The sequence below is a fragment of the Triturus cristatus genome, chromosome 5_2, assembly GCF_964204655.1.
Source record: "Triturus cristatus chromosome 5_2, aTriCri1.1, whole genome shotgun sequence".
Taxonomy (NCBI): domain Eukaryota; kingdom Metazoa; phylum Chordata; class Amphibia; order Caudata; family Salamandridae; genus Triturus; species Triturus cristatus.
In genome coordinates this window covers 842,797,710-842,819,360 of record NC_140588.1, presented here as the reverse complement: position 1 = coordinate 842,819,360, position 21,651 = coordinate 842,797,710, and the positions used below count along the sequence as shown (strand labels likewise).

At 49.7% G+C, this 21,651-nt stretch overlaps 1 protein-coding gene across 1 annotated transcript in view; it reads left to right on the top strand.

Moving 5' to 3' along the window:
- The first annotated feature begins 5,905 nt into the window (after positions 1 to 5,905).
- LOC146829333 (indolethylamine N-methyltransferase-like) overlaps positions 5,906 to 21,651 on the top strand; it is a 176,088-nt gene continuing 160,342 nt past the window's right edge. The window contains exon 1 of the mRNA XM_085607986.1: positions 5,906 to 6,099. Within this exon, the coding sequence (XP_085464112.1) occupies positions 5,952 to 6,099 (148 nt within the window). The 5' untranslated portion in view covers positions 5,906 to 5,951. The remainder of the gene's footprint in view (positions 6,100 to 21,651) is intronic.

Below are 21,651 nucleotides of genomic sequence, written 5' to 3'. Positions count from 1 at the left end.
TCATATATAGATTTGTAGGAACTACACGACATGGCGCCGCCAACGTTGGTTTGGTCAAATCTGAGTAGTTCAGCCGTGCTTTATTCAGAGACCCCTATCTACATTTACTTAGAGACGTCTGGAGTGGGGAGGGGAAATCTGCCACAGCTGAGGAGGTATACCCTATGTATTGGCTGTAGGTTTATACAAGCTTGAAGGATTATAGTTCCCTACAACGTACATAATCTTATCTCTTTTTCCATAGAACTTCCACCCATAATGTCTCAAATAGAAGACACAGGTGATAGTGGTAATAGTGGTACTAGCGGTATTAGTAGGGAGGAAGCTGAGCAAGAAAGCGCTTTAAACATTTCAGAAAATTGCAGAAATGCACTTGCTATAAAATTAGAATATTTTGGTCCTGCAGCGTTAGGTGGTGCTGGAGCGGGTAGTACAACATTTTGTATACCCCCCCATTCCGCATGTTTATATTAATCTGAATAATTAACTAATAGTAATCTTATTAATTTGTTTGCAGTGAAAGACTTATCAATCATATTAACAAAAGAATTACACGTGGGAATTGCACTTTGCATGGCTAAACTAATTGTAAACTAACAGATGTACGCATACTAATAGTAGAAAAGTAGAATATTGCATGATACATGTTGCTTTTGTGATGTAATTGTAAATTGTGCTTTATTGAGTGAGTATAAACGCTTTAAATGTTGCTTTTCTGCTAGATAATTACTTACACATAAGGGTATTAGCGAGGGATTAACATTTTATTAGCCATTTCTATGTTTTAATTACTTTTTTGTGTTTGTTTTGCTTAAGTTGCCCATTTCGGCCTAATCAAAATGGCTGAACGAGACGTTGAATGTGACTGCTCCTGACAACACGAGGTTCTGGGTGAAGTGCGCATGCGTCACCGCCAGCAACAGTGGCCTAGTCCTGACCCCAGGAGCTGATGTTCTAGTCAAGGTTGCTCCGGGAGCTTCGCCAACGATAAATCAAAGGACGGTCTTAAAACCGGAACCAGCAAGTGCGATGACTTCATTTTGCAATAGGCATTTTATTGTCACACTGTGAGTGATATATGACTTGTAGGTATGCAATTGGGTATACTAATAGTTGATCGCATTGTAAGGGTTCTTCAGGGTTATAAACAAGCAGAAAACAAAAAATACATTGAGTAAATGGACCAGATGCTGATGGTTCAATTGATTGGTGCATAAAAAGATTATGGAAAATTAGATGGTTAGGGAAAAGAACCAATGGGGACAGTATAAGTTAAATCAGTATTGAGTAAAAGCCTAAAATAAGGAACAAGTTTGCTTTTAGACTGTATCTGTGAGGTCTTATGGATTGGCTGTGATTGGAATTCAAGGCAGCTGATTTGCCCAAACGAGGAACCAATAGAATATGAGGGCAATAGAGGCCACTGCTAGAATAGAGTGGACCTGAATAAAAACCACTATGGAGGAATAAGCTGGGTCACAGGAATTCAAGGCAGCTGATTGGTCCATAGGGAGAACCAATAGAGACAAGTGCAATAGAGACCACTGCTAGAATAGATGGTACCTAAATGGAAACCACTATGGAGAAATAGGCTTTCTTGTACTCATAGCAAAGACAGACACATTTAGGAGCTTCAGTTTAGAACGGGGGCTGCCTTTTTTGCTTCTAAGTATGCTGCTCTATATTTTTCTGACTGTGCACCCACAGGTCTAATAAGTGTTGGGGCGGATTAATTATTTTGGTGATGTGAATGCTGAATTGCATTGTTTTTTTAAGAAGATTTAAAATTACAGTGAGAGTGGACAGGTGAGGGAACCTGAATGAAAAAGGAGCCTTTTTCATGTTAGAGTTTAGTTGTCAGGATTTATCCGGCTTCAAAAGGGTGCTTTGATTGAAAGGTTCTGGCCATCGGTGGGTGTTTAGTGGGGGAGGAAAAGGGCTTTCTTGTATACCAGTTTAGAGAAAAGGAGTGAATGTGCCAGGAACCAGACCTTGTTATGGTAAGGGAAATGGCAACTTTAGTAGATGAGCCTGTGGGTTTGTTAGAACAGCATAAGGAGGTGAAGGAATTAATTTTTTTTTTTGCAGATGCATGTTTGAATTGAATGCAATTTGAAGTGAAGGTTGGAGGATAATTTCTTAATATAAGTCTGGTTGTTTGAAAGCACTTAGGACCTTATTTACAAGGCCCTGGCAGCACATTTGCACTACTGGAGCATCCCTTCTTCGACGCTCTGATGGCGCAATGTGCGGCAGCAGAGCTACAAGACACCGCAAACCCACTTCGCATGGCTTTTCATGGCATTGTAAATATATGACTCTTAATATATGCCCCTTTCTCGAAGTTCCTGGGGTGTTGCTGTGGGTGTTCCCACGCAGTACCCATGGAATCTGAAGCATTCCCAGATTTTCGAGGAATCGTAAACCTGGGATTGCATCAGTGTCTAATGTCACCCCAGGGGTGGCATTAGGATGGTGCAATGAGGAGAAATGTCCTTATTTCTCCTAGATTGTACCTCTATGTGTGCTACATTCTAAGTAGTAAGGATATATCAGAACCAACCCAATAGTTTTAAACTGACACCCCATTGAGTGACTTTTGTGTTTTTTGCATATTGCCAATTGTTTGTTATGTTTAATCACTTTTTATATGACCACTTTTGTATATGGCATTCATTTCTATTTATATTAGTTATGTTGCATAACAGTCCTGTATCTGTGATGTGTAACAGTGTGTTCTTCTGTGCTATATGGACAATAATATATGGAGAATATATTTTCAGTATTTTTGGTGACAGTGGTGTTTATTAATTCGTTATACTGGTGGTACAGAATCATTTATGGCACACCATTTAATGATACCTCCCAAGTTTTCTGGACCAGAATACCCGAGTTTAAAAGAAATTGTGCTTTTCCGTACAGAACATGTCCCATCATGATCTTCACACAATAGGAGAATACCACACACTTGTTTACACTATCCATTGAAGTCTCTATATTGATCTATATGTAAAACGTCATCATATAACTAATAGTGCACGGAAAGAATCAATCTCATACATGAACTTATTATATACATGTTTGAACAATTTAAGAAAACTTTTGATGAAAGCGCAACAAAAGCTACATGCCTACAAAGTACTTAAGATATTCTGGACATTTCTTTGTTCCCATACTTTTCCTTTGTAATTTATATGTTCCTTGGTATGAGCTACTGTATTGGCCTATCTCCCCACTTTGACTTGGAGAATATATGTGTTCACTCATACTCTTGGGCACCTATTCATTTTCTATAGTTTTCACAACCACAATGTGACTTAGATTCCACACCCTACCATCATCAATTGTCACTGCATTTTTAAACAGCTTTATGTTTTTGTGTACCCTTGGGTATTTTGTCCATGGTGCACAGCCCACTGGTGCATTTATTTTTACCAAACCACCCCCTAACCAACACTTTAAAAGACCTTTATTCGAATTTCATAAAATTCATAAAAGTACAACAATAAGAACAATTCATTTTCGCAATAAATCAAAATACAATTTCATAATTGTTAAAAAACCAATACAGCTCTCATCAGTCAATTTTCAGGCGTTTTCCATCATTTTACATGCGCGTATTATCAAAAAGGTGCTAGTGCGAAAAATTAATTCATCTGTATCCAGGGAAAATAGCATTGAGCAAGACTCCCCCAAAGAGAGGGGTCTTTGTTTTCAAAAATAATGGGTTAAAACCAATTAATATATTTTAGGTAGAATTTACAGAAGAATAGGAAGTGCAGATCGTTCTGGGTACTAGTACCATCGCACGGACATGGGTTATATTGTGTTGTGTGGTGATAACCCAGGGGAAAACCCAATAGAAATTTCACAGAGCCTGCCCTAAGACGAAATAGCAAAGATCTTTCCCAGTTGGACATGGGGAGGATGAGGTAGGGTGGAAGTGGTTGCCTACACAGATCATTGCCTATGTATGTAACAACAGTGGGTTTAAGTATTTCCCTTCCCATTCTTTCTGAGTAAAAAAGTGCATATAGTGCTTGTTTGACCTCAACCTTGTCTTTAGGCTCAATTCTGGATGGGTCGCAGAAAAGATCGCCTCTGTCCAAGGCACGCAATGTTTTTTGAAACTCCCGCAAGCCAAGGGATTGATAAGCCGTGGTCACATTTGAGGCAGTCTTTTATAATATCTTGTGTTAAGGTTGCTGAGTTGTTCCTCCAGATCCTAATCCAGAATAGAGCTGGTCTAGTTCTGATAAAGTCGCAAACATAGGGGAGGTTTAGTTCTTTATGACAAATAAATTCAGAGGATGAGATTGGGTCACCCAGTATTTTCCTACAAAAACGACTTTCTTCACGCTGAATTCCGGGACTTTTCCCCAATCCCCAGACCTCAGCCCCAAATGTGGCTACAGGAATGCACTGTAATCTAAAAAATTTTTAAATAGCTCTAGTGGCACCTATTTTCTTTGGGCGTGAAAGACTCAATATAGAAATTGTGGCTTTCGAGAATGCCCACTCCATGAGCCGTTCGCAGCGAAAACCAACCCTAGATATGGAAATGAGGTTACAGATTCTAATTTATCTGACCCTATATGTATAGTATTGAGCTTTCGTTTCCCAGGCCCACATGGCATAATAAAAGATTTTTAAAAATGTACACGCAGATCTAGGGCCTCCATGTGTTGAACGAAGATTTCAACAAGCAAACGGAGGGCATTTTTTGCTCTTTATACAGTTTTTTTCCTCATTTCTCGCTTTAGTTTCTCTCAAAATGATACCTCTCCATTATGGTGCTAGCTTTCGGTAATTGTTTATCAAGTTTGCGAATGCTAACTTTGTATTCATTCAAATTGCGTTCCTCCTCAGGGCCTAAATCTGAGAAGTTTTCAAGTACCTCCTGCCCCTCTTCCTCCAGACAGTGCAACACACGAGCATGCTTTCTCTCTGCACTAAGATAAGTGCAACACACCCTTGCATAGTTTCCAAAACATTTCTTCTACTTGCCCCACTTGACTGTGAGTTTACCAAGGCTACTAAAATAAATTGAGGAGTAGTGACAATCTGTATTTTATTACACTGAACTCAACTGTGTTACACAAAATAATCCTTGTTACCTCAATTTCACTAAACAGGTCTACCCAACACCATTTAAACATCACCTTTCAGATGACAGGCAAGGTATCATTCAGCTGTGCGATCACCATTTTGACAGGCAACGTATTGTGCAGGTGTGCCTATCCCCATTTTCCTTTAAAGTTAAACAGGTTTGTCTGTTCCAAATGTAATCACCACTTGACTGTCAAACTGCATATCGCGTATTAACACACACCAACGCAGTCCTCCTCAGGCCGTTGAGGTGCTCAGCACCCTCAACCTGAGAGAGATCCCATCCTCGCAGCCAGTGTGAAGATCCATTAATCAAGCTCTCAATAAGTTGTAAGAAGAGAGCATATTTAATGAGCATCCAGCCAGCTCTAACTCGCAAACTCCACTCCTCGACCCGTCACAGCTGTATTCCACATTCTCCCTCAACATTCCATCATTGACATACTCCTTCTCCTGCTCACCTCACAAAACATGCCACATCACGAGCAGCACACCAGAGGAGAATACCGCACATCTTACACATGTAAAGGAACTTCACGTTGTCGAAATGCTTACAAATGCAATGGTTATCTCCATCTGTGGAGAAAGCCTAGTCTAGAGAGACATGCCATAGTAACTCGGCGCGTCAGGGGATTGGAGTGAGTGAGGTTAACCGGTACACAAACAGTGAGTCATCTGGAAGCCGGAAGCGAAAATATTATTCTCATAATCACATGCTCAATTTGCCCACATATTTATGAGCTTATTTTATAACGGATGACTATAAAAGGAACTAGCAATTCAATAAAGAAAAACTCAGCCATAACAACCCATCGCAAAGTCAAACATTTTTTAGATCTAAAATGGCTGCTGATTCAATGCCCAAAAGTACCTATGAGCAGTATTTTGATCCAGATTTTATGTTCAATTTATATTTTCGCCTTGACTGTCCATTCGCTGAAGACACAGTGATCAAAGGACTAGAATTATTGGAAAGAGCTTTCACCACATGTAAGTACACCTTTGCACAGCTACAAGCGGACTTATTTTACATACCTAGGCCCTCATTGCAAATAGCCCTTTTAATGTGACATTGTTGAGTTGGATTTTTCAGGTGTGATAAATACTCGTTTATAGCCCAACAAAATGTTCTTGTTCCTGTCACTGCTGGCCATTTCCCCCCGTAAATATGCCAAGTTTGACCTGCCGACATTTATTACTAAACCCACAATTATGATATATGGTAAAATGAGTTACTGCCCAGCGCACAATGAACTGAAATGCCCTTAAGGAGGCCCTTAGACTTTCCTTAGCTCAATCGTTTTGAGTGCATTAACTTCATGCAATCACTGCCTCCAAAATCCTGTTTTCATTTGGTGTTAATATGTGTTTTGGGCATTTATCACCTTAACTTACATCAAAGAACATGAAACAGAGCCAAATAAAAAGGACTCACTATGGGCCAGATGTGAGAACATTTTACAGGTCGCAACCAGCCCACTGGACAGTTTGCAACCGAAAAATGCATTGTGTCATGTACAAAAGAAAAGATGCACCTCGCTAGCTTGTTACCAAATTGCATTTTGCTTTTGTGATTCGATTTTAGAGATGGTCATGTTTAGGGCATTCCCTCCTAATACCGAATAGCAGTGGTATGTATGAATGTTTTGCGAACGCAATGTGGTCACAAAACATTCATATTTACCGACTTCTCACATAGAGCAGTGCACCGAGAAAAAGAGAAATGTAAGTCTCTTGATGTTTTCTTTTCAATTCTTTGTTTGAAAAATCCAAATTTCACTTCAAACGGCAGCCAGCGTGTTTGCAGGCTGTTAGGTGTATTTTAGAAGTATTTATTGTAGGAGTCATATGTCCAGCAGAAGAGCCCCACCAGGAGCAGCCAGCATGCTGCTCAGCCCCATCATACCTGTCCCTTTCTTGAGAGACACTCAACATTCTATATGACATCATCATGCTGTAAGATTCTAGAGGCAGGGCATCAGATGAATAAAGATATACAGGCATGGTATACAGGCATGGAGAGCAGTGTAATATACTACAGTGTTTTTCTCTAAAGCAGCAAACAAGCCAAGAGAACTTCTTCAGGGCTGCAAACAGATTAACATTGTCGGTGCACTGCTCTATGTGAAAAATAACAGTGGCACCAAGGCGAAACGGGTGCTGAGAAGTGTGCACGTTTCATGTCCGTAATAGGATTTCAGTATATGCTGTGAGGTGCTTTGTTACAAGTCCTTTGCCTAGGTCTCTTTTGTGTAATATTTACCAACTTTGTAGAGGAGGCAGTAACCCATTTGCGAAAGGAAGGGGGCCTTCAAGGGCTGGATTACAAAAAATAATATATTGCTATATTTAAAAAGCAATCACAGACATGGTAGTCTGTTGACACCAGCAGGCCACCATCCCTGTAATGTAACTGTTCCCAATGGGTCGCAAATTGCGACCTGCCTCAGGAATATTGATGAGGTAGGTCCATTTGTGACCTATTGGAAATCCCAAACAGCGTCTGAGACAATGCTGTACATAACTGTTTGCGATTTCCTAATTGCAATTCACAAAAATTAATAATTAGGAAATTGCAAACTGAATTTTTGTCCCTCTGGCCCTTTATGTGGTACGGACTTCAGTCGGCTAATCATATTTCCTAATACAGATTTGACTGATGTAATATCTTTGAGATGAAATTAGAGAATATAATTTGTAATCAGTCTCAGTGCTTAAATACCGAATGAAAACTGAGGAATCAGTCAGGAACCACGAATCTTCTCATAGAGAAGTATAGTAAACCGGGAAAGCTAAGTCATTTTAGGATTTTGCTTGCTGCATATTGGATGAGTGAGGGTTGTGGCACAAATGAATGCTCACGCTTTAGCAATAACAAAGGTATCTCCTTTCTTTATGAGGTCCATTTGGCACATTGTTTTGCCGGACATCAGGATAATGTTGAAAGAATGTGGCACCACTCCCATCGTTCTTACTCCCCCAGCATCATCTTGTAGTGCCAGCACTCAGGGAACTGTAGCTTTATATCACTGGTGGCAGGAGTTGATGGTGGCCTGAGCGTTTGAGGCCATCCATGTATCAGTAATGTCCCAGTGTTTCTGATCTAGTTCTCTAAGCAGCAGCACTCTTCTGTTACAGACTGCACCATCTGAACAGTGAGTGTGGCGTTAGTGGCACGTCCATTAAACAAACCTTTTTTGTTTCTTGTTTTATTCAGTTCAGTTAAAAAATACTTTATTTAGGCAAAGCCATAAAAGGTTTCCATCAATACAGTTAATAAACAACATTCTTAATCCAATCATTGCCAGTAAAACGTGCCATATATTACAGCACAAATTCTTTTCACATCTTATATTTATACACATTATTATATACAGTTCAGAGATAGTTAAAAATTAGCAAAAAATAGCAAACTGATAAAATCGGCTTTGATAGTCACAATTTTAATTGATAAGGAACATCATCATCATTTTATAGCAAGTCTTCTTTTTGTTAACATCCCGCCAAGAAATACAGTGCAGGAGGATCCATTCTTAGGGGCTTTTTTAAGAGCCCTTGCAACACTTTTTGCCACGGTGTGTCACATTTTGTGACGCACTGGCGGCGTAAAAAATGCACCATGTTGCGCCCTATTTACAAAGTGACGCATCTAGGCAGATGCATCACTTTGTAAACCCCTGTTCTACATTATACCTGCATCAGGTATAATGTATGCAGGGTGGACGTTCCCCGTATTGAAGTCTCGTAGAAGTGGTGCATTGAAATCTATAAGATTTCAGTGTGCCACTTCTAGGACCCATTGTGTCAAATCCTTCTGCCTGCCCAATAGGAGGCATAAGGGTGATGCAGTGCTATAATCATAGCCCTCCCCTCTGCATTGCTGGAGTTGTGTCACACTTCCGACACAACTCCAGCAATGCGTCAGTTTTGCTGACGTATCTGTCATTCCTTGCAACATGATGTGTCATACAGTAAATATTTCCCATCCATCGTGTCGCAAAGAGGGCGCACTGAGAAGTGTGGCATCGCTGCTTTGTCGCAGCGATGCAACACTTTTCATAAATGAGGCCCTTAGTATCCTCGAGGCAGAACGGTGTCACAAAGTTCACATTAGTCTGCATACAGGTGCCAGCCAAGCCAAGAAAATCTGGGCATAGGCCGGGCATGAAAGGAGCACATGTGGCACAGTCTCCGCCTCGTCAGCAGTTACCAGTATCAGAGCTTGACCACTTTACAGTAAAATACTTTAAAGGGAGAGTCCCTACTCTAAATTGATGATATTATTTCCTATCTAATCAGACCGTGATTAGGTATGAGTACATCTCTAATCCATGCACTACTTTAAAATGAAACAAGTCCCCCATTAGTGAGGTGCCTACCAGTTTTGCTCTTCCCTCTCTATTGCCAATACCCAGTACTGTTGTTTTTTACTGAACTATTTGTTTTGTTACTCACAGCATCAAGTGTTCAGCAGTGCTTCTGAAAACCACAAGTTTATATTACTCTGATGAAACTAGCAACACTTACTGAGAGCATTCTTTTGTTACAGGCAGGAAATATTTAGCAGTAGCTGTATCTACTAGGAAAATCTAGTAGACCCCAGCAATATTATGTATTGTCAACACCTCATTTATCCTGCACTCTGATGATACTTTAAAGCCCCAATGAGAATCTTGGTAAACACTGAGGTATATATTCACAAGAACGTGTGATAACTACCGCAAGAGTAGCGTAACGCAACTTTCAATATCGCAGTCTATTGCAGGAAAATAACCCCATGCCAACGTGGAATTCACAACAAGGCGGTAGCATGCAATAGTCACCAGATAACCCGCCAAATCTCCATGTGAAAATCAACACCACGCCACAGAAATGCGATACGCGAATGCAAAAAAACATATGATGAGGCCAACAGCGGTACAAAAAGTAGCAAAAAACAGCCACAGGCCTGCAAATCCCACGCGTCTGATGGAACAATGCACCATAAAAACCACAGTAACAATACACCAAAAACAATCCAAAGCGCGTAGCAACATGGATGCACCCTGACACAACACAGGAGCCAACTCGAACCCCACAACCCCCACAGACTACCAGCAAAGAACAACGGGTTCGGGGAAGACCAAGGAGAAGAGGGAGAGGAAGATGGGGTGCAGACCGCAGGAAAACAAGACCAGCGTCACAGAGGTGACAGAACATTACCAGCAATTGACCCACTAGCAGACCACCTGGATTGCAGTTGGAGTGCCCAGGAAGCCAATCCAGGAGGCCAAGAGGCACCGGCATGACCTGACAGCAAGGAAGCAACGGTGACAGGAGGTGGCAGTCCAGCGTCACCGGAGGAGCTGAAGGAAACCCAGGGGACAGTCATCAGTGTGGAGACGGTGCAAGGAGTAGGGAGTACGGACACAGCTTGAGAGGACCTGACACAACATCAACAGGGAGTGCAACGAACAGGAACTGGGTGGGCGGGGGAATGTGGGCACAATGGCATACATGCACAACGAGGTGTAGCACACTGCACACCCACAATCACCCAGGTTCATGGGCCCGATCCCCTCAGCACATTGACGACAATGAGGAACAATGCGCATAGACTACACTGCAGAACCGAGGACACAACTGGCCCCGCACAAGCACAGAAACATGCCTACTACATATGACGGAGCCGGAAACTGTGAAATGGAAATGTACGTTGACGACATCACATCCGTCATGTAGACCAAATGTACACTGTCTTGCAGTAGAATCTAGAACCCCCCAAACAGTCACAATGGATATTGGCATACAGTCTGCATGCAAACCTGCACAATGCGCGAACATATGTGTAAATGCAAAGTCAATACGTACCACCCCATCACCCTTCAGGGGCAACCAACACCCAACTAAGGAGACCCACACTGCTATAGAGACACATGCAGTTGCACATTCACAGTACAGAACCACGGGTAGGGGTGCTCAAATTGCAGTCACACAACCATGTTGGTTATGCATACGAAGGCCCTGGCCACTCCCCTTATGAATTGAGTGGGTGATGACAAAGTTACATGTCCAAGCTCCAACCCGCTGCCTGCAGTGACATGTCTGCATCCAATGTACACAGCACAATGTAATGGCATCGGGCCCAGGGCCCTCATGCCTACAACAAGACCACAGGGACACATGCAGATATCATGCTGAACTGGCTACGGGCACATGCGCCCAGCCCCTTTAATGGCAGGGCCACATGTACAGTGACGCCTGTGCTGGATGTGTGTGGGGTGAGTGTAAGCCATTCCGCACAGAATGTCTGGTGCTGGCAACCACTTGAACATTAGCCACCAGTGCAATGGAAACAGAAAACACATGCATAAAAGAGTCAACTGCTGAGCAACATGGAGGGAGTCGGAGAAAGTGCAGAGGACAGCCAACATGCAAACAGAAGTATCCGTGAGTTGCAGTGTACTGGGGATAGGACACTAGAGATGAGCGCACCCTTGTGAAGAAAAAGTCTCGGATTGTGTCCCTCCAACAGACACCTGATGCAGATGCAATGGGGTGTGTCATACCTGCATCATCTTCCCCATCAACATTTCAGGGCCTCCACACTCTTTGAGGTGACATAGCTGCGCAGGGTATCAGTTTGATGATGGCATCCACGACAGGTCTGAGCAACTCTGTAAGTCTGTCAGGACCACTGCTTCGACTCTGGCAGATGGCTGTTGGAGGTGGTCCTTGCAGTGGTGGCATGTGCCTCATGCGTTGATGCCACGTCCAGGCTGGTCAGGACTCGATTTGGTGTGTGAGCCCTGGTGCCCTCTGTTGGTCCCGGAGACTGTGTGTTAGACGGCGACCTCAGAGGAGCCCGGAAAGGGGATCCTGACTACCCTGAGACCCACCCTCAAAGTATCGTAGCCGGGCACTGGCGGGAGATTCCCCAGGGGGAGGATTCTCGCAACTAGGATCGTACTTCTGGCACCACACGACACAGAGGGACCACACTGGGTATTCTCAGAACAAGCTTTATCAAACAGGTATCACTGCAAATATGTACAAGGTGAGCACGGGCTCAAGAGTCTCGGAAAGGTAGGGGGTAGCGGGACTGTCTTTGGTAACGGTTCAAAGCAGGGACGTACCCGGCGCACAGCTCACAATCCTCGAGCTGGGGGATACGTGGTCGGAGGTGGGGTCCGGCGGGACCGTGAGAGTCTGGGGGAGCCGCGAGTCACTCAGCAGGGCTCAGGTACAAGTTCGGAGGTCTTACGATCTTCAGGGAGCCGCGAGTCACTCAGCAGGGCTCAGGTACAAGTTCGGAGGTCTTACGATCTTCAGGGAGCCGCGAGTCACTCAGCAGGGCTCAGGTACAAGTTCGGAGGTCTTACGATCTTCAGGGAGCCGCGAGTCACTCAGCAGGGCTCAGGTGAGTTCCAGTTCCAGGAGCCGCGACCACGTCAGCAGGCTCTCGTTGTTCCAGCGTCGAATCTGCCGGACAGCCCCAGAGCACCCCTTGTTATAGTTCGACCCCTCTTTGATGTCCGGAGTCTGTGCAGGCAGGGGTCTTGTCACCTGGGGGTCACTTGTCGGGATTTCCTGCTATAGTCTTTTGATCCTTTCAGGGCCGGGTCGGGAGGAGTCCCAGACACCCAGCAGGCGTGGAGCCAGCCCTCAGGGAGGCCGGAGGGCCGATCGAAACCCATCGTCCCGGGGGAGTTCAGAGGTGCGATAGAAACTGCTCCTCCCTCTCTCATCCCCTGGAAGCGTGATGTCCTCCAACCGGAGTGGCGCCTCTATGCCCGGGTCGCGCTGGGGCCGGGCGGCCATCTTGGTGCATGAAGTGGGTACGCGGGCCCGGGGTGGCCGAAAGGGGAGAGGCCAGGGACGGAGATGTCCGGGTCGGTGCGTGTGTCCTGGTGGGGAGGTTCGGCCGGGCCGGGGGCTTGGGCTGTAGGTACCAGGTTTCGGTGGTGCGGGGGCACGGAGGGCCATTCTACGAGGCCGGGTCCAACACGCGTCCCCCCCAGCTGAAAGCCGGAGAGAACTGCCCATCAGCTTGGGGGGTTCTCTTCGCTGAGGCGGAAGAACCGGGAGAGGCCGTCAGCATTGGCGTGGTCCGTACCAGGGCGGTGTTCCACGGTGAAATCCATCCCCTGGAGGGAGATTGACCACCGCAGTAGCTTGGGGTTTTCTCCTCGCATCTGCATGAGCCAACGTAAGGGACGATGGTCAGTTTGGACTCTGAAATGGGTGCCAAACAGGTAGGGTCGTAGCTTTTTGAGTGCCCAGACCACGGCAAAAGCTTCGCGCTCTATGGTGCTCCATCTTTGTTCTCGGGGCAACAGCCGCCGACTGAGGAAGGCGACGGGCTGGTCTAGGCCTTGGTCATTTACTTGGGACAGGACGGCCCCAATGCCATGCTCGGAGGCATCGGTTTGGACTATGAACTCCTTGGCGTAGTCGGGAGCCTGGAGGACGGGGGCAGTACACATGGCCCTTTTTAGGGCATCGAAAGCTTCCTGGCAGGCAGCCGTCCACTGCACTTTCTTTGGCTGTTTTTTAGACGTGAGTTCTGTGAGAGGGCCGACAAGGCTGCCATACCCCCGAATGAATCTTCGGTAGTAGCCCGTGAGTCCCAGAAAGGCTCGGACCTCCGTCTGGGTGATGGGTGGTTCCCAGGCCAGGATGGCGTCGATCTTTGGCTGTAGCGGGGCGACCTGGCCACTCCCGACCTGGTGCCCCAAGTAGAACACGGATCCTTGCCCGATCTGGCACTTGCTGGCTTTTACTGTGAGGCCTGCCTGGCGCAGGGCGATTAGCACCCTTCGGAGGTGCTGGAGGTGCTCACTCCACTCTGAACTGAAGACAGCGATGTCGTCCAGGTATGCCGCGCTGAACTGTTCTAGCCCGGCCAGGACTCTATTCACCAGTCGCTGGAAAGTGGCCGGGGCATTTTTCATCCCGAAGGGCATTACGCGGAAGCGGTAGTGCCCATCGGGGGTGGAGAAAGCGGACCGCTCTTTGGCCCCTTCGGTGAGCGCAATCTGCCAGTATCCGCAGGTGAGGTCGAATGTGCTGAGGAACCGGGCTGCCCCTAGTCGGTCAATGAGTTCGTCGGCTCGTGGAATGGGGTGGGCATCGGCTCGGGTAACGTCATTGAGCCCCCGGTAGTCCACGCAGAATCGGAGCTCGGGGGCGACACCGGGGGCCGCTGCCTTCGGGACCAGGACCACGGGGCTGGCCCAGGGACTGTCAGAGGGCTCGATCACCCCCAGGGTCAACATCTTCGAGACTTCCGCTTGAATGCAGGACCGGACCCGGTCAGGAACCCGGTAGGCTCGGTATCTCACCGGCGGGCTGTCCCCGGTGTCCACATCATGAACACACCAGTTGGTGACCCGGGGGGTCAGGGAGAAGAGGTCAGAAAATTGTCTTAGGAGCTGGCGGCAGTCCGCTTGTTGCTGGGCAGTGAGGGCTGGGGAGAGGTTCACTCCTTCCACGGAGCCATCCTGCTCCTTGATACACAGGAGGTCCGGGAGGGGATCCGACTCATCTTCGGCCCCGTCATCGGTGGCCAGCAGGAGGCTCAGTTCTGTCCGCTGGAAGTGAGGCTTGAGGCGGTTCACGTGCAGGACCCGGAGGGGATCCCGAGGCGACTGGACGTCCACCAAGTAGGTGACTTGGCTCTTCTTCTCGACCACTTTGTAGGGCCCAGTCCATCGGTCCTGGAGAGCGCCAGGCTTCACTGGGGCCATGACCCACACCTGCTGGCCCGGCTGGAACTCGACCAGAGTAGCATTCTGGTCGTACCAGCGCTTCATTTCTTCTTGACTCGCCTCCAGGTTGGCCTCGGCCAGTTCTCGGAACCTCCTGGTCTGGTTCCGGAGGGCCAGGACATATTGGAACGCATCTCGGGGGGTGGCCTGGGGTGCTGCCTCCCACCCTTCCTTAACTAAACTGAGGGGACCTCGGACGGGGTGCCCATAGAGTAATTCAAACGGGCTGAACCCTAAGGACTTCTGGGGGACCTCCCGGTAAGCGAACAAGAGGCAGGGGAGCAGGACGTCCCACTTACGCCGGAGGGGCTCTTCTAGGCCAGCGATCATCCCTTTCAAAGTCCTATTAAACCTCTCTACTAGGCCGTTCCCTTGGGGATGGTACGGGGTGGTGAACTTATAGGACACCCCACATTGTTGCCACAGGGACGTCATATACCTGGATATAAAATTAGTGCCGCGATCGCTCACGACCTCGCGGGGGAAACCCACCCTGGAGAAGATCCCCATCAGGGCCCGGCCCACCACGGGGGCCCATAATAGTGCGTAGGGGAATAGCCTCTGGGTAGCGGGTGGCGTGGTCCACTAGGACCAAGATGAAACGGTGACCTTGGGATGTGGGGGGGTCCAGTGGCCCCACGATGTCGATCCCGACTCGTTCGAAGGGGGTACTGACGACCGGGAAGGGTTGGAGGGGAGCCTTGCGCTTCCCCCCACTCTTCCCACTGGCTTGGCACGTGGGGCAGGACTTGCAGTGGGCTTCTACCGCTGCTTTCATCTTAGGCCAATAAAAATGGGTCACGAGACGGCTGTAGGTCTTGTCCTGACCCAGGTGACCGGCGAGGGGGACATCGTGGGCTAAGCCCAGGAGGAAATCCCGGAAGCGGAGAGGTACCACCAGTACCCGTCCGGATCCCAGCTCCACTGATTTCTGCTCACTATACAGGACGTTATTCTCCCAATAGATTCGGTGCGTTCCGGTCTGGTCACCTGCGGCTTGGCCCTCGGCCTGGCGCCGCAGCCCGACCAGGGAAGGACAGGTGGCTTGCTCCCGGCAAAATTCTTCTCGGGTGGGCCCGTCCTCGTGGCGCCAATGGGCCAACTCGGGTAGATCCCCCAACTCGGGGACCGGGGCGGGGTCGGATGGTGCGGGTTCGTCGCTGACGACGGACCCATCCGATGGGGGAACGGGAGGACCCTCGGCGGGGACGGTGCTGGCTACTTTGACCGGGGTGCTCTCGATTTCTCTCCGGGGAGTGAGTCGGGCTGTCATAGATCGGGTGGTGGCACACACCCACTCGGGGAGTCCCATCATTCCTAGGTGGGCCTTGCGCTCTACGTGCTTCCAGGGGGAACTCTCCAGGTCGTTCCCTAAGAGGCAGTCGACCGGCTGGGAGGTTCTTACGGCCACCTTGAGTTTGCCTATCACCCCTCCCCACTCAAATGGCACCAGGGCCACCTGACACATACTTTCCCTATTGTCTGCAGATATTACGGGGCAAAAGACATTGGGGAGGATCTGCTCCTCGGGAACTAGGTGCCTGAGGACACCGGTGATACTGGCCCCGGTGTCCCGCAGGGCCTCTACCTGGTGGCCATTGATCTTGACGAGCTGCCCATATTTCTGTGTGTTGGACGGTAGGAGGCTACCAGGGATCATTTCCCTATCTCCCAGGGATACTAGGGCCATCGCGGCTGGTTCCCACTCCTCGGCTTCCTCAACCTCCTCCCCTAGGGCTACGTTGGCTATCTGTCTCACAGGGGTGACTTGGGTGGCCATGGGGCACTCTGGGTCATTGGCGTAGTGCCCGGGTTTCTGGCAGCGGAAACATGTGACGGTCACCCGGTGTCCCCGTCTCCCGGGAGGCCCTGTTACTGGTGGGGGGGGCGCCGGGAAAGGTGGAGGTGGTGTCTTCGGGGGGCTAGGCTGGGACTCCCTCGGCCCTCCCTGGTTTCCTCCTCCTCTCTGGCGGGGTGGTCCCTGACTGGTTCGGGGGTACTCTCCTACCATGCCCCGGGAGACCCGGGTGTTGGTCCAGCGGTCGGCCTCCACGGCCAGCTTCCGGGGATCTGTGAGCTTGCTATCCAGCAGATGTTGACGTAGCTCTACGAAGCAGTTCGCAGCCAGATGTTCCCATAACATGAGGTCAGTGAGTTCGGCAAGGGTGGTGACTTTGCTGCCCTTGACCCACCCATCGAAGGCCCGACTAAAAAAGTTTACATACTCCACCCAGGTGGTGCCCGGGATCTTCCTGCAGTCCCGGATAGGGGTGGGCGGAATTTGCGGAATTAACCTTCGCAAATTATCGCGAGAATGTTTAAAATTATCGCAAACAAGCAGAAATATCGCGAAGATGCGGAAGTTTTTTTCCGGCATGTTCGCGAGATTTTCTGCATGGTTGCGGGTCGCCAACTTACCCATGTGGTTGCTTGCGGGCGCGGCCATCTTGATTTGAGTTGTTCTCGCGGTGCATGATCGCGAGAAGAAAGACGTGATCGCGCGACGCATGACGTCACTGCGGGCGCGAACTGTCGCGAGACAGCGCAAATGGCTAAAAACAATACAACATCTCATGGAGAACGCGACCGGATCAAGAAAACTTGTCGGCGAACGCAGGGATTCAGGTAAGGCGAACGCGCGCGCGCGAGAATGTATTATTTTACAGCGCGAGCAAGAAACAAATTATCGCCAAGCTGCGGAAACCGGAATTTTTGACATTTTCGCGCTCTCCGCGGAACGCAAAAATGTCAAATTATCGCAATTTCCGCGAACGGAACGAAATTTTTGCCCAGGCCTAGTCCCGGAACCGTTGGCGGTACATTTCTGGGGTGAGGCCGTATCTTGTGAGGAGAGCCTCTTTCATGTGGCTGTAGGAGGTCTGCAGGGATAGGGGTAGGTCGAGCAGGTTGTCCCTTCCTTCGCTCAGAAACCGTCCCCACAACCCCGCCCCCCAGTCCTTCTGTGGAATCCGATGGGAGGTCATGGCGACCTCGTAGGCCCGAAACCATTGCTGAATGTCATCGTTTTTATAATATTCTTTGACCACATCCTTGGGGATGTGGACCTTCTGTTCCGCTGGGGGGGCCGTCTCTCGGTTCCCCGAGGGCCTCCCGTCCTCATTTCGGGCCTTGAGCTCGAGTTCCTTTAAGCTCCGTTCGTGCTCCAGTTGGAGCTTTCTTCCTTCGTGCTCCCGTTGGAGCTTCTTTTCTTCCAGTTTGCCTTGTACACGCATTTGCTCTACTGCTAGCTTCTTCTCCGCTAACTTCAATTCGCCCTCGATTTTGAGTTTGGCTAACTCGAGTTCATGACTGCGGCTTCTCTCTCTGTCCGCGAGCTCTTCCGGGGATAGGCCCCCGTCTGGTACGATGCCTCGCACCTGATTGCTACTGCTTTCATTTTGGGGGGGTTCGGCTTCGTCGGGGCGCTCCCCCGTGCCTTCCGGGCGGGAGGCCCCGGTCTCCACCCAAGTTTTCAGTGCTTTCTGCAAGTCTTCTTTAGTGTTGAGGCCAGTGGTAGCGATTTTGAGTTCTTTGCAAAATTGTTTTAGCTCTTTGTGTGTGTATTCTTCCAGATGCTCCACCTGGAACACTCTGTTGGCGTTGGTTTCTGCGGAGCTCGTGGCGCTTCCTTCTGCCATCTTTGTTGGTCGTGCGTCCGTCGTTTACTGTACGATCTCTAGGTGATGGGCCCGAATCCCGTCGCTTGCCACCAATGTTAGACGGCGACCTCAGAGGAGCCCGGAAAGGGGATCCTGACTACCCTGAGACCCACCCTCAAAGTATCGTAGCCGGGCACTGGCGGGAGATTCCCCAGGGGGAGGATTCTCGCAACTAGGATCGTACTTCTGGCACCACACGACACAGAGGGACCACACTGGGTATTCTCAGAACAAGCTTTATCAAACAGGTATCACTGCAAATATGTACAAGGTGAGCACGGGCTCAAGAGTCTCGGAAAGGTAGGGGGTAGCGGGACTGTCTTTGGTAACGGTTCAAAGCAGGGACGTACCCGGCGCACAGCTCACAATCCTCGAGCTGGGGGATACGTGGTCGGAGGTGGGGTCCGGCGGGACCGTGAGAGTCTGGGGGAGCCGCGAGTCACTCAGCAGGGCTCAGGTACAAGTTCGGAGGTCTTACGATCTTCAGGGAGCCGCGAGTCACTCAGCAGGGCTCAGGTACAAGTTCGGAGGTCTTACGATCTTCAGGGAGCCGCGAGTCACTCAGCAGGGCTCAGGTACAAGTTCGGAGGTCTTACGATCTTCAGGGAGCCGCGAGTCACTCAGCAGGGCTCAGGTGAGTTCCAGTTCCAGGAGCCGCGACCACGTCAGCAGGCTCTCGTTGTTCCAGCGTCGAATCTGCCGGACAGCCCCAGAGCACCCCTTGTTATAGTTCGACCCCTCTTTGATGTCCGGAGTCTGTGCAGGCAGGGGTCTTGTCACCTGGGGTCGCTTGTCGGGATTTCCTGCTATAGTCTTTTGATCCTTTCAGGGCCGGGTCGGGAGGAGTCCCAGACACCCAGCAGGCGTGGAGCCAGCCCTCAGGGAGGCCGGAGGGCCGATCGAAACCCATCGTCCCGGGGGAGTTCAGAGGTGCGATAGAAACTGCTCCTCCCTCTCTCATCCCCTGGAAGCGTGATGTCCTCCAGCCGGAGTGGCGCCTCTATGCCCGGGTCGCGCTGGGGCCGGGCGGCCATCTTGGTGCATGAAGTGGGTACGCGGGCCCGGGGTGGCCGAAAGGGGAGAGGCCAGGGACAGAGATGTCCGGGTCGGTGCGTGTGTCCTGGTGGGGAGGTTCGGCCGGGCCGGGGGCTTGGGCTGTAGGTACCAGGTTTCGGTGGTGCGGGGGCACGGAGGGCCATTCTACGAGGCCGGGTCCAACACTGTGTATAGCGCAGGGCCACAAAAAAATGGGGTTGATGACCCCAAGGCCAACACTTCAGGGGCCATCCAATATCTCAGAAGAAGGGTCCCAGACCTGACCAGCAAGAGCTAGTGACCTCGGATGCACAGCAGCCGGCACAGGCACCCAGCCATGGGACGGTGACTTGCGGTGCAGTCGGATGGGCCATGCGACCTGAGAGGGTCACCATCAATGTCAGAGGTGTATGTTGCGGAGGGTATTGGGGACAGTATTGGGGGACAGTGTAAGGTGTCCTCCAGGGCATGACGCCGAAAGGTTTGATTTTATCTGGAAGCAGTAAATGGAGGAGTGGATGCAACAGCCTCGTTGCCACCACCAATTAGGTATCAGCTACATGAGGATGAAAACTGCCACCAAGTCCATAGACTCAGACGCCACCAAAGTTTGATCAGAGAGTGTCCATGATTGTCAGGGAACAGACTTAGTGGCACCGGGGCTGAGAGGGGATGCTGTCTGCGATGATGCCGGTCTGCTGATATGAACTCAGCCATTTCAAAATGAAGACTCTGTGACCTACTGGACCGCAGTGTAGGCCAGGGGCAGTGGTCAGCAATGGCCCACAGCCATGTGTCATTGTCTGGTGACTGACAGAGTTAGTGACACAAGGACAGTTGTCGGTAGTGTTCGATCACCTCCATAATGATGATCTTGTTCCCTCCGGACTGCAATGCGTCATCCTCTTACGCCTCGCCGTGCGTGCGGTGACATGTATTCTGCCTTTTGAATAACCCATGTTCAGTTTCAAATCTGTGACCCACTCATGCGCAGCGTAGGCCAATGGCAATAGTCCGTATAGGGCCACAGACACGTGTGGTTGTGATGCCATGCACAGACTTGTTGGCACCACATCGAAGTGAGTATTGTGACTTTTCCTATGCCTTAAATGGGGTTCACTGCCATGGTGTAATCAAGACGCAGTTCCAAATGTGTGACCTACCTGACCGTGGTGTAGGCCTAAGGCAGCGGTCAGCACGGCCCATTCAGTGAGTGTTGCCGGCATAGGTTGGATGGCCCCACCGGCCTGTGTAGTTCAGGTTCAGTGGCACCACGTGTTGGGATACCTCCGTGTATGTGACCTGTGTTTCGTCCAGACTGAGCCGCATCTTCCTCTTACTCGTCTCTGTGCGACCACTGGTGTGGACTCTGCCATTCGTGATTTGTGCCTAGGTGCCTGATGTGGGACCTACTGGTCCGCAGGGTCGTCCTGGTCCCTTATCCACGTATCGCCTGTTGGTGTTGGACAGGGTTAGTAGCACCACGTGTCTCCGGCTGGCGTTGGACAGGGTTAGTGGCACCATGTGTCGCAAGAAGCCCATATGGACCTATGTGACACTGTTCGAAGGGATTCTGGTGCTGTTGCCGGTGGCCCGGATTTGGGGTCACTGCCATTCATGACTCGGGGCACAGTTTCACACATGGGACCTACTGGGCCGAGGAGTAGGCCTGAGGCGGCAGTAGAGTATGTCAACGAAAAAGGACTAAAGCGGGCCCGTGTCATGGAGGCCGTGATGGTCTGAGGAGGTTGCCAAGATTGCAGGAATCGGGTCTAGAGCTTGAGCTGGAACGTGTTGGGCCCTCCTTGACACACGCCGGTGTTGACAGGTGACTAGTGAGGCCTGGCTGTGCAGGTGTGGACCTGACTGGTTTGTGGTCCGGCAGAAGCACAGCATCACAGGCAACTCCGCTCACGAGGACGACGTCGGCCTCGTGGCATGGTGAGAGGCACCGCCCTGGCAGAGACGTTGGGCGTCCGGAAGAGGACCACGCCCAGGGCTACATGCTACTTATTCACACCCCTACGCTGGTGTGGCGTACGCTGGGCCATCCCACTCCGGTAACACTTAGGGGGGGGCATAACAGACAAGATTTCCAC